This window comes from Oncorhynchus mykiss, chromosome 1 (assembly GCF_057628025.1).
Source record: "Oncorhynchus mykiss isolate SJ-2025 chromosome 1, ASM5762802v1, whole genome shotgun sequence".
Classification (NCBI taxonomy): domain Eukaryota; kingdom Metazoa; phylum Chordata; class Actinopteri; order Salmoniformes; family Salmonidae; genus Oncorhynchus; species Oncorhynchus mykiss.
In genome coordinates, this window is record NC_143022.1 from 11,424,243 (window position 1) to 11,436,446 (window position 12,204).

Here is a 12,204-nt window from a genome sequence, read left to right on the forward strand (position 1 = left end):
ACACTGGTGTTAACCCCACTAGAAGCAACACTCAGATATACCCCTCAACACTTTTTACCTTAACATCTAGATTTTTACCTTAACACCTGTGTGTGTCAGACTGTAACACACACCACACACACACACACACACACACACACACACACACAGAGAAGAAACCAGTGCACCTCCCCATTCATCATCCAATCATTTCAAGTCTCAAGATCTTCCCTGTACCCTCATACCTCTTCTCTTTCTCCCCCTCACCTCCCTCCCCCTCTCTGTATCAGTGCTTTATGGGACATCGAGACGGGTCAGATGGCCACCAGCTTTACGGGCCACACGGGGGACGTGATGAGCCTGTCCCTTAGTCCCGACTTCAAGACCTTTGTGTCGGGGGCCTGTGACGCCTCCTCCAAGCTGTGGGATGTCCGGGACGGCATGTGCAGGCAGTCCTTCACTGGCCACGTGTCCGACATTAACGCTGTCTGCGTGAGTAGTAGACCCAGGAGTTATAGAGTGTTTTGATATGAATATCTTTTACGTTGTAGGATGGTAATTAACATACAGCACACAAACATGTTATCATAAAGCTTTCCAGACCAGATACCACAAATATTATATTTGGTATATCACATTCACATTTTTTTGCTAACATCGCCAGAAAACGATGCAGATTTGTCTGACAATGTAATCGGATTCTTATTCAAGTAAAAAGAAGACGACCTGAAAATGGATTGTAGGATATAAGGAAACTAAATGGGTTTTTCTACAAATAGACTACATTTTGGGTAGTTTAACATTTTACATTCTGTCATAAAGAGTACATGTTCAACTTCATAAAAAAACAACAAGCGTCCCGTCTCAACGGGTAACATTTTAAAAAGACTATAGTAAAGTGCCATTTAAAGTGCGATTAAGTAACAGATTAGACTGTATCACAGTTGAGGCTTTTATTTTAAATTTGTCATAAATCCCCTTGTGACAGGGAAGCTTGTTGTGTGCAACAGGGATGGGCAATTGAATGAAAGCTTCACAAACAGCCTAGAAATGTTTTAACAATTACACTTCATTCTGGTTGCTGTGTTATGTTTCAAGCACTCCGTTTTCCACCACAAAAAAAATAAGGGAAAAAAAACCACGATTTGACTATTATCTGTATAATTCCAGGTATCTCCATCTTGCCAACTAGCGACACATTTGAACCATTCTGGAAGTTGGTTCCAGTGGTGAACAGCTTTTACAGAAAATTCTTACTTTAACATCACGATCACCTTACACTAACATAGATTATTATAAAACATCATGTCACATTAGATGAAGCAGTGAGTGTAGAAAATGTGTAAGATAAAGTACACTGTTATAACTTAATTCACTATACCTAACCCATTCTCTCTTGTTATAACTTAATTCACTATACCTAACCCATTCTCTCTTGTTATAACTTAATTCACTATACCTAACCCATTCTCTCTGTTATAACTTAATTCACTATACCTAACCCATTCTCTCTTGTTATAACTTAATTCACTATACCTAACCCATTCTCTCTGTTATAACTTAATTCACTATACCTAACCCATTCTCTCTGTTATAACTTAATTCACTATACCTAACCCATTCTCTCTGTTATAACTTAATTCACTATACCTAACCCATTCTCTCTTGTTATAACTTAATTCACTATACCTAACCCATTCTCTCTGTTATAACTTAATTCACTATACCTAACCCATTCTCTCTGTTATAACTTAATTCACTATACCTAACCCATTCTCTCTGTCTCTGTGGTGCAGTTCTTCCCCAACGGCAACGCCTTTACCACGGGCTCGGACGACGCCACCTGCCGCCTGTTTGACCTGCGCGCCGACCAAGAGCTGATGATGTACTCGCACGACAACATAATCTGCGGCATCACCTCAGTGGCCTTCTCCAAGAGTGGTCGTCTGCTGCTGGCCGGCTACGACGACTTCAACTGCAACGTGTGGGACACCCTCAAGGCAGAGCGTGCAGGTAGTGGAGGGGGCCGCACCAGGCCACTAATTCAAATCCCTTTTAAAAAACATTTTAAACACAACCTTTCTTGGTCCCCCCTTAAGGTTTTGATCTAGGGATTAATTTGGCAGTTGCACTCATCGACGGAAACGTAGTCGGTACATAGTTGGTCAAACACTGGCTGTACGTTCACTCACAATGACTCCCCCTTCTATTGTTCCCCTTGCTCTCTCCATCGCCACCTCTCTCTCTTCTCTCTCTTCTTCTCTCTTCTTCTATTTCTAGGTGTCCTGGCCGGTCACGACAACAGGGTGAGCTGTTTAGGCGTGACAGACGACGGCATGGCTGTAGCCACGGGCTCATGGGACAGTTTCCTCAGAATCTGGAATTAAACCCTCCAGCTCACGTCCTCCTCTCTCCCCCCTCCACCATTCCACCCACTCATACTGCTGGGCTTGGACTTGAGGGTGAACACTGTCTCCCATCACCAACGTCCCGTCCACCACCATCCACAGCCAGAGTAACAACTCTTTCTACATTTTTTTTTTTTACTCACTTATTAATTACACAGAGCTCTCAGTACCCACAGTTAGAATGACCAATCAAAGAAAAATGAAAAAGAAAAAAAAACAACCTCGCATCCCCCTCTTGTTTTTGGACAGGTGAAGCACTAGAGCGCATGTTACCGTGGTTACCGCCAAATTAGAGGACAGTCCCGTGTGTAATATGTAAATGTATATATAAATACAGTATATATGCATAGCATTGTGTGTGTGTGTGTGTGTGTGTATATATGCATATATAATGTGTATGTATATATAAATACAGTATATATGCATAGCATTGTGTGTGTGTGTGTGTGTGTGTATATATGCATATATAATGTGTATGTATATATAAATACAGTATATATGCATAGCATTATGTGTGTGTGTGTGTATATATGCATATATAATGTGTATGTATATATTTTTGTAGTTTTTATCCCCACCCTTTTTGTTTTAGTTGCCTCACATTGTTTAATGTATATAATATTCACAGTACTAGACGATAACACAATTCTGATTTTGGCACTTGCCTCATGTACAACATAATGGACGTGTATGTGTGTGTGTGTGTGTGTGTGTGTGCGCGCGCATGTGTGTGCATGTGCACGTGTGACGGTCTACCGGCAAAGGCATGCACACATGTACTGTAACTAAAATACTGTATATTCATGTTGATGATAGGTAATGATATGAGTTATGAACTGGTGGCATTCCTCTCAACAAACATGTTGTTTTTGGAACACAACTGTTGTGGTTGTTTTGTAGAGACTGACTAATAAGGTTAGTTTTTTTTTTAGTCATGCCGCAGTTTTATCCAAATCCCTTTTTCTAGAAACTAGTTCATCCAGGCTGTGATACACAGCCGCTGTAGTTGTTGGAGGCACAGTCTCTCTGCAGTCTAACAAACTGAAAACAGCGTGAAACTACAGCCTAAAGCCCTTTACAAACGGGGTCTTGGGCTAAGTTCAAAACCGCGATTGTATGGCAAATAGTATTACATCACGCCCACGCCTTGCAAATCAACAATAGTGTGATATGTAATACATATGTTGCGATCAATTACTAATAGAGGCTTTACTGCATATACCCCCAAGGCCAAAGCCTTTACATTTAACCTTTATTTAACTAGGCAAGTCAGTTAAGAACAATTTCTTATTTACAATGGCGGCCTCCATCTGACCACTGAGGATAGGGAAATCTAGGGCCCAGTAGGGCTTCAAACTGACAGGGGACGGTTCCAAGGAATGTGATCCTGGGGCTACTGTGAGCTAGCTCAGGCCTATATCATAGGACTGAAGAAGTACAGAGACTTGGAAATGCTTGCAGTCTATTCAGTCTCTACCAGAGGCTGGTCAGTCGAAGCATTAAGATGTGAAAAAAATGACTGCTCAATGAGCTGTGAGTAAATCCTTGTCATTCCTTCCCTGAGTGGACTCGAGGGAAGATGCCTTTAATAGCTTCTTGCTATGTCATCTTCAATTTTATTTTAGAAGCTCTTGATAAACCATCAACAGGGTGGTTTAGTTGAGTGAGTAACGTTAAAGCTGTTGGTTTAAAAAATCTCGTCACTAAAAATCAGCAGTGCCACCATAAAGCCTGTAATGTTATTATAAAAAAATGTTGGTCCTTATCTAACACTTTTTTTTTTTCCCCCTCACAAAAACAAACATTATCAACAGTTTTAAGTATTGCTGGAAAAGAAAGTTCACTTGGTAGAGGGCTAGATTACGCTCCTCAAATGTAAACAAAGAACACATGCAACATACTTCCCAACAGCAGGGAGAAGGTACAGGTAACTGCTAAAATAATGTAAACGAGGGATACAAAGTGTATTGAAAGCAAGTGCTTCCACCCAGGTGTGGTTCCTGAGTTAAGAAATTAACATCCCAGCATGCTTAGGGTATTAACATTCTGGGCAGGCCATTATTTTGGCTACCATGGCTATGCCCCCCCCATAGGATGACAATGCCCCCATCCACAGGTCACGAGTGGTCACTAAATGTTTTGATGAGAATGAAAACAATGCAAGTCATATTCCATGGCTGTCTCAGTCACCAGATCTCAACCCAATTGAACACTTATGGGAGATTCTGGAGCGGCACCTGAGACAGCGTTTTCCACCACCATCAACAAAACACCAAATTATGGAATTTATTTTGGAAGAATGGTGTCGCATCCCTCCAACAGAGTTCCAGACACTTATAGAATCTATGCCAAGGTGTATTGAAGTTCCTCTGACAGCTCATGGTGGCCCAACACCTTAACACACTCTATGTTGGCGTATTCTTTATTTTGGCAGTTGCCTGTGTCTCTCACAAGACTTTGTTAGTTTGTGCATCAGTCATCTTCCGTTTTCCTCGCAAGAAAACTTTGGTTTGGAGGCAAAACTTGAATAAGGGTGCCTATTTTTTTTTTTTTATACACCCTAACTTCCTAAACATCTATATATATATATATATATATATATATATATATATATATATATATATATTAGTACATGCATTGGATCCATGTGGTTCGTATTAGAAGGATCTGTGGCTTGAGATCATTCTGCCAATCTCATTGCCAACATTGACCGGAACTGGCCAGAAACTCAGATGTTGGGCCTGTAGTTCAAGCCTTCACTTTTTCCAACATTTCAGTTGACCTCAATCACCCAGTTGCCTAATGAGGCGCCACTATTTCAGTGGGCCCCAAGAGAACGTTAGAAGATAATTGTCTCGTTTAGAAAAATTGGGTACTGGGTAAAGAATGAGGCAGGCTTTAACCTGCTATAACAGTCAAATGATTTGCTGAAATCAAGCAATTGTGAAGCACAGAGCCACATCAGTACTATAGTAAACACTAAAAGCCAAGCTTAACAGATGACCACAACCGAAAAAGTGCAAAAGTGCTGTATATTATTTTATAGAATTCTGATTTCTACCGTACAATGTTTTATTTATTGATTACAAGGAGCACCCTGTGATCATAGTGATTTATAGACGTTTATTTAGTTGTATGTTTTTAACTGCTTTACCTGGCTTTGCATTAATTAGGTAAATGTCAAAGAAAAGGCTGGTGGTTTTTATTACACCCCGAAAACACATCCTGGAGGTGACTTGGATGGGAAAAGTATTCCATATCAGTGTTGAAATGCTCACTGATTCGTGTGGGTAACATACATGTCGGTTGTGTTAGCTTTCACATTTGTGCCAATGTCATTCGCTGACCCGCAGCTGTGAACTGAAAACAAGTCATCATTGACAATTCATTGTTTCTCTTCGCTTGCTTACAGAAAGTGCCAGCTCCCCCCCCCCCCCCCCTAAATCTGAATCAAATCAATGTAATTTTATTACGCCTGGCCTGTAACAAGGTCCTCTGATGCCTGACTTCATAAAGTGCCCAATAAAAGAGAAGTGGACATTCCTTCAATGCTGTTAAAACTCTTTGTTTTCCCCAAATTAAATGAATCTCATTGTGAATGATGAGGATCCAATGAGAAATGTGTTCCTTTTTTAAGACAGGAAAGACATGACAAAATGGCAGGATGAAGTTTGGTCTCTTTTTTTTTTACACCAACATGGCTGCCAGTGAAACAATCCCCAACTCCTGAAAGCATTGTTGATTGTGTTGATTCCTCAGCTGAGACATCACCTGGGACAACAGAGCACCATAGCTATTCATGACCAAAAAAGGATGTCCTATAACACTGATAATTGAGGCTTGACCACAGCACCCTATAAGATGCACCGATATTAACAATTTTAACCTGAAATAGTGACCGCATTGAAATGTGCCTGTGCAGTCCCACTGATCATGTTGGTTGGCTGGGACCAATGGTTTCTAGGCTTCAGTAGTCGAAGGTGCTCAACCTCCCTGTATTTGACCATGTCATTGTATTTCTTTACAGTCTTCTATAGTTGTATTCATCATATGAAACGACTATTTGGTAAGAGCAGCCATGACGAGTATCCTACCTGATGAGATGCTGAGCCTCAGGCTGCAATGAACAGTGTGTGATGTTTTTTTTAAGTCTCCTTGACATATATATTCAAAGTCATTAAAAAGCCTGATAGTGTACTGGCCTGGATTTCCAGGTCAAAGCAAAAGTAAGGAAGCAGAATGTGTTCTGTTGACTTGTGGATGGTCTTGCCTTGGGGATTGAGGTATAATATTATCAAAGCAGTATTTTTAGAAGTGCGCCTTTTACAGCTTCAGAGTTTGGACAGAGTTCTGAAAACGGTGGAGCGTATATAGAGAAAAGCAAACAGACGTTGATAATAAACATTACATTTAGTGATCACCACAAACACAAAGGAAGCCTTTTGGCTGTTGGATCTATTGGGACAGTCTTAAATAGATATGTCTTTATTTATTTGTTTGTGTTTTAAGCCAGTGAAACCCAGGGACTTGGTGCCATGATGACTCTGACAGTGCTATTGTGTGAAATTATAATCACTTGTTATGGAATAATTTTTTTATATAGTCTTTTCACACCAGATTTTTTTTGTTTTGTATTTGTACAGTGGCTTGGTGATACTGATGGGTTGCCAGGAGTTGATATTGTAACCAATAAAAAAAGCTTTTAACCAAGGATTTATGTGTTGAAGCCTATTATGAGAAAAAAAACTGCTACAAATTGGTTAACAAATGACTTTTCCAACAATAGTTGCTTGAATGCTGACCATCTACCAGTCAGTAAAAGCTTTTCTTTGAACAATTGTTTGTGGCTTGTGAAAGTATTCACCCCCCTTGGCATTTTTTTTATTTTGTTGCCTTACAACCTAAAATTAAAATAGATTTTGGGGGGGGGGGGGTTGTATCATTTGATTTACACAGCATGCCTACAATTTTGAAGATGCAAAATATTTTTTGTGAAACAAGCCAGAAATAAGACAACTTGAGCTGCATAACTATCCCCCCCCCCCTCTTATTTCTTTCTTTAAGCAATGGCTTTTATCTGACCACTCTTCCATAAAGCCCAGCTCTGTGGAGTGTACGACTTAAAGTGGTCCTATGGACAGATACTCTAATCTCCCCTGTGGAGCTTTGCAGCTCCTGCAGGGTTATCTTTGGTCTCTCGGTTGCCTCTCTGATTAAGGCCCTCCTTGCCTGCTCCTTGAGTTTTGGTGGGCGGCCCTCTCTCGGCAGGTTTGTTGTGGTGCCATATTCTTTCCATTTTTTAATAATGGATTTAATGGTGCTCCGTGGGCTGTTTAAAGTTTCTGATATTTTTTTTATAACCCAACCCTGATCTGTAGCTTCACAACTTTGTCCCTGACCTGTTTGGAGAGCTCCTTGGTGCCACTTGCTTGGTGGTGTTGCAGACTCTGGGGCATTTCAGAACAGATGTGTGTGTGTGTAATATATATATTACACACACACACAGAGATCACGTGACACTTCGATTGCACACAGGTGGACTTTAACTAAACATGTGACTTCTGAAGGTAATTGGTTGCAGCAGATCTTAGTTAGGGGATTCATAGCAAGGGGGTGAATACATATGCAAGACCCACTAACTTTTTGGAAACAAGTTATTGTTTTGCATCACCAATTTGGACATGTCCATTACATGAAATCCCCCCAAAATATATTTAAGTTAGGTTGTAATGCAACAAAATAGGAAAAACACCAAGGGGGATGAATACTTTTACAAGGCACTGTACATCCCCTTTCCACTTCTAAGAAGTGGAGTCCTTCAGTTTCATTTTGAGTTTATTCTACAACGAATGCTATTCTTGAAAAACAAAAAAAAGCATTAGACAATTACATAATATATAATTTTAATCGATTCTGGTAAGAGGTATTTAAATTAATTCAAGAACCTTTTGTAAAAAAAAAAGTGGAGACTAATTTGACCTGTCATGATGGAACAAACAGCAGAGAAACTACAAAATGCTTCTTAAGACTGTCTACACGGTGTTGTATTTTCTCAGTCAGACATGACCCATAAGTCATTTTTCTTCTGAAGAGAAAAGGCATTTTCTTTTAGTCAAATGGATTGCCGCTGGATTCAAGAAGGTCCCTCACAAACAAACAAACAAAAAACAGCTTTTATAACTGCGTCTGCCTTTCACTAACTCCTGAAGTAAATGAGTTTGTGAGAGAGTGTTTAGACATGCGATTTCCATTCAGAGCTGAATTTGTTCTGGTTGACCTTTCGGCACTGGTACCCCATTGTAAAAAATACACACGTTCTAAAAGTTTGGACACCTACTTATTCAAGGGTTTCTTTATTTTTTACTATTTTTCTACATTGAATAATAGCGAAGACATCGAAAGTGTTAAACAAATCAATATATTTGAGATTCTTCAAAGTAGCCACCCTTTGCCTTGATGGGGTATTGTGTGTAGATCGATAAGCAAAACAAAAACATTTCAGAATAAGGCTGTCTGAATACTTTCTGAATGTCACACACACACACGTACGTATGTATACATACACACTGGGGGAACCAGTACCAAGGGTGAACCAGAACAAATTCAGCACTGAATGAAAATCACATGCCTACATTTGTCTAAACACACACATTTACTTCATGAGTAAAAAGCACATTCACAGCTAAAAGAGCAGTAGTTTCAATGTACAGGATACAGCACCCAACCGCATCACAGCCCAGGTTTTATGTCTCCAACTTCAGAACTGTATTCACAGTTTGGGTTTGTAACACAACAGGCAGTTGTGTTAGTTCAACAAACAGGCAGTTTGTTCTCCGCAAAGTCCTTCAATAAATGTGTGTGGAAGACTGGACACTTCCACAAATCTCTTGGAGAAACATCTGTTTTGAGGTGGGGAAATTCCAGGAGGAATACTATCAAGCATGGACATATTTTCTCTGAGGGGGAGGGGAGTCCAGGCATGGCGAGTCAATGCCAAGACAGGCTCCAGTGAAGAAGACCAGTCCATCAATGATGGGGATTCAGATATTGGTCTGTAAAAGTCTCCAACTGCCTCTCCAACTCTGTGGCTTTGTGCCTGAAACCCATGGGAAAAAAAGCTGTTACAGACCACACCTATTGGTACAATATTGTTGTAGAACCAATTATAACGGAGGTCAAAACATCTACTGTAAATGAATGCCATTCAAAGGTTACAACTCTGACCTTTAACCCTCAATGTAACCAATGGTGAAGAAATTACATTCGAGGCAAAACACTAAACCACCACGGGCATCAAAAATGTTAAATGGAAACCATTGGGGGGTGAATTATTTTAACAGAGCTATGTGGGTGGGGGGGGTGGGGTAACACTGGACCCAGGAGCTAGCTCGACTGACCGGAGGATCTTGGAGCGGGACTGGACGGTCTCCAGAGTCTGGACCTTGGCGGTCAGTCGGCTGATTTCTCCCTCCAGCTCCCTCTTTGTCAGGTCAACCTGCTGACACAGCCGAGCAAAGGTCGTGGCCATCTCCCTGAGCAACGCAAAGATCAAAGCATTTTATCACTTCTTTTATTACCCACTTAACAGAAAAGATGGGGTGGGGGGGCGTAGATTTGTCCATCAGCAGATTCAGCACCATACAATACATCAGTAGTGAATTGATTCATAAAGGAAGTGTCTTAAGAAACATCTACATACGAGGCTTAACTATGAGTTACTGTACTGGGATTGAGAGCTGCAGATTTGTCTGAATGAACAAGTTCTACCAAGACAGATGACACAGGAATATTGACTGACAGCTGTTTTCATACCTCATAAGCAGTCTACAATAGAAACAAACCTTGATGTCAGGGGAAACTTCCCCTTTAAGAGAGTATCCTTATTCCCAGAGGTGCAGACTACTTACTGCTGAACCTGGTGGCTGCAGTTGGCACTGGTGAAGCTGACAATCAGCTGCAGCTTCTCTGTGGCGTAGTCCACAAACTGGCGCTTCAGGGCGCACTCCTTGGCCTTGGTGGTCCACGTGAGCTTCTCCCACAGGTAGAGCAGGCCGTACATGGAGGCCGACAGGGCTATGAGCCGCCAGCCCACCGTCCGCCACACCTAGGACACACGCGGGAGAGGAGGTGGGTTGTAGTTTGAGCAGTGTACCTCTATGGGTTGACAGGCCTAATCTGGGGGTGTTATAAAATAGTTTCCAAAACATTGAAGGGAAGTTGAAGAGCAGCAGCCACCTACATTCTGGAAAAACAAAGTTGTATTTTTGTGGGGAGAAATAAAGTATTCTGTCATCTGCCTCTTCCAGCTTGATTAAAGCCCTACAGTGTAGCCCTGTATAACTGTAAACAGGTTGCCAGATCGGTGACCTGGAGGGTGGGTGCAGAAAGACAACTACTCACCACTCCTCCGACGATGACCATGCTCATGGACGTGCGGGAGGCGAGGGAGGCCAGGTTGGTGGCCACGGACATCATCAGGTCCTCCTGGGAGAGCGCGGCGTCCTGGGGCTGGGCAACGGCAACACTGGAGGGTCCGCTGGAGGGTGTGGTGGACAGGGAGCGCGTCATCTTAACAGGACAGGAGAGACAGACACAGGCTTACCGAGTGTGGTGGGATTCCTAATATTACATACTAAACCTGGGATGTTATTGAGACGATGTAGGAAATTAACTACCAGTTCATTTGAATAAAGAACCACTAGATGATAACCTGGGTTCCAAACTGACCCATTGTTTCACTGGTCAGACGGAGCATGTCATTTAAAACTCAGTAACTTTAATAAAAGCCAGAACATGAATGGAACAGAAAGAGAAGGACACATTTAGTTGATATTTTTGAAGTGGTATCAATGGCATGTCTATTCTATATCATTCATTACATGTTAAAACATATCTACTAGGCATCTATTTCAGTCATGTTTAAACATAGACAGTACCAGTCAAAAGTTGGGACACCAACACATTCAAGGGTTTTTCTTCATTTTTACCATTTTCTACATTGTAGAATAATAGTGAAGACAAACTGAAGTAACACATGGAAACATGTAGTTACCAAAAAATGTTTTTGTTACATCAAAATATATTTTATATATTTGAGATGCTTCAAAGTAGCCACCCTTTGCCTTGATGACAGCTTTGCACACTTGGCATTCTCTTAACCAGCTTCATGAGGTACTCGCCTGGAATGCATTTCAATTAACAGGTGTGCCTTGTTAAAAGTTATATTTGTGGAATTTCTTTCCTTCTTAATGCGTTTGAGCCAATCAGTTGTGTTGTGACAATGTAGGGGTTGTATACAGAAGATAGCCCTATTTGGTAAAAGACCAAGTCCATATTATGGCAAGAACAGCTCAAACAAGCAGAGAAACAACAGTCCATCATTACTTTAAGACATGAAAGTCAGTCAATGTGGAACATTAAGAACTTTGCATTTGAATAAAGTGCTTTTAGTCGCAAAAACCTAGCGCTATGATGAAACTGGCTCTCACGAGGACCGCCACAGGAAAGGAAGAGCCAGAGTTACCTCTGCTGCAGAGGATAAGTTCATTAGAGTTAACTGGACCTCAGAAATTGCAGCCCAAATAAATTCTACAGAGTTCAAGTAACAGACATCTCAACATCAACTGTTCAGAAGAGACTGCGCGAATCAGGCCTTCATGGTCGAATTGCTGCCAAGAAACCACTCCTAAAGGACACCAATAAGAAGAGACTTGCTGGGTCCAAGAAACAAGAGAAATGGACATTAAGACCGGTGGAAATCTGTCCTTTGGTCTGGAGTCCAAATTTGAGATTTTTGGTTCCAACTGCCGTGTCTTTG

General features: G+C 41.2%; 2 protein-coding genes across 6 annotated transcripts in view; one reads left to right on the forward strand and one right to left on the reverse strand.

Moving 5' to 3' along the window:
* The window catches only part of LOC110533060 (guanine nucleotide-binding protein subunit beta-4), a 48,019-nt gene extending 40,921 nt beyond the window's left edge, over positions 1-7,098 (forward strand). For all 4 annotated transcript variants that reach the window (XM_036938569.2, XM_036938421.2, XM_021617177.3 and 1 more), the window contains exons 8-10: positions 270-471; positions 1,776-1,992; positions 2,260-7,098. In XM_036938569.2, coding sequence (XP_036794464.1) covers positions 270-471; positions 1,776-1,992; positions 2,260-2,366 — 526 coding nt within the window. In that variant the 3' untranslated portion in view covers positions 2,367-7,098. The remainder of the gene's footprint in view (positions 1-269; positions 472-1,775; positions 1,993-2,259) is intronic.
* Positions 6,828-12,204, reverse strand: part of LOC110533192 (mitofusin-1) — a 28,636-nt gene continuing 23,259 nt past the window's right edge. For both annotated transcript variants that reach the window (XM_021617365.3, XM_021617301.3), the window contains exons 15-18: positions 10,788-10,955; positions 10,295-10,491; positions 9,785-9,919; positions 6,828-9,483 (exon numbers count right to left, since the gene is read on the reverse strand). In XM_021617365.3, coding sequence (XP_021473040.2) covers positions 9,414-9,483; positions 9,785-9,919; positions 10,295-10,491; positions 10,788-10,955 — 570 coding nt within the window. In that variant the 3' untranslated portion in view covers positions 6,828-9,413. The remainder of the gene's footprint in view (positions 9,484-9,784; positions 9,920-10,294; positions 10,492-10,787; positions 10,956-12,204) is intronic.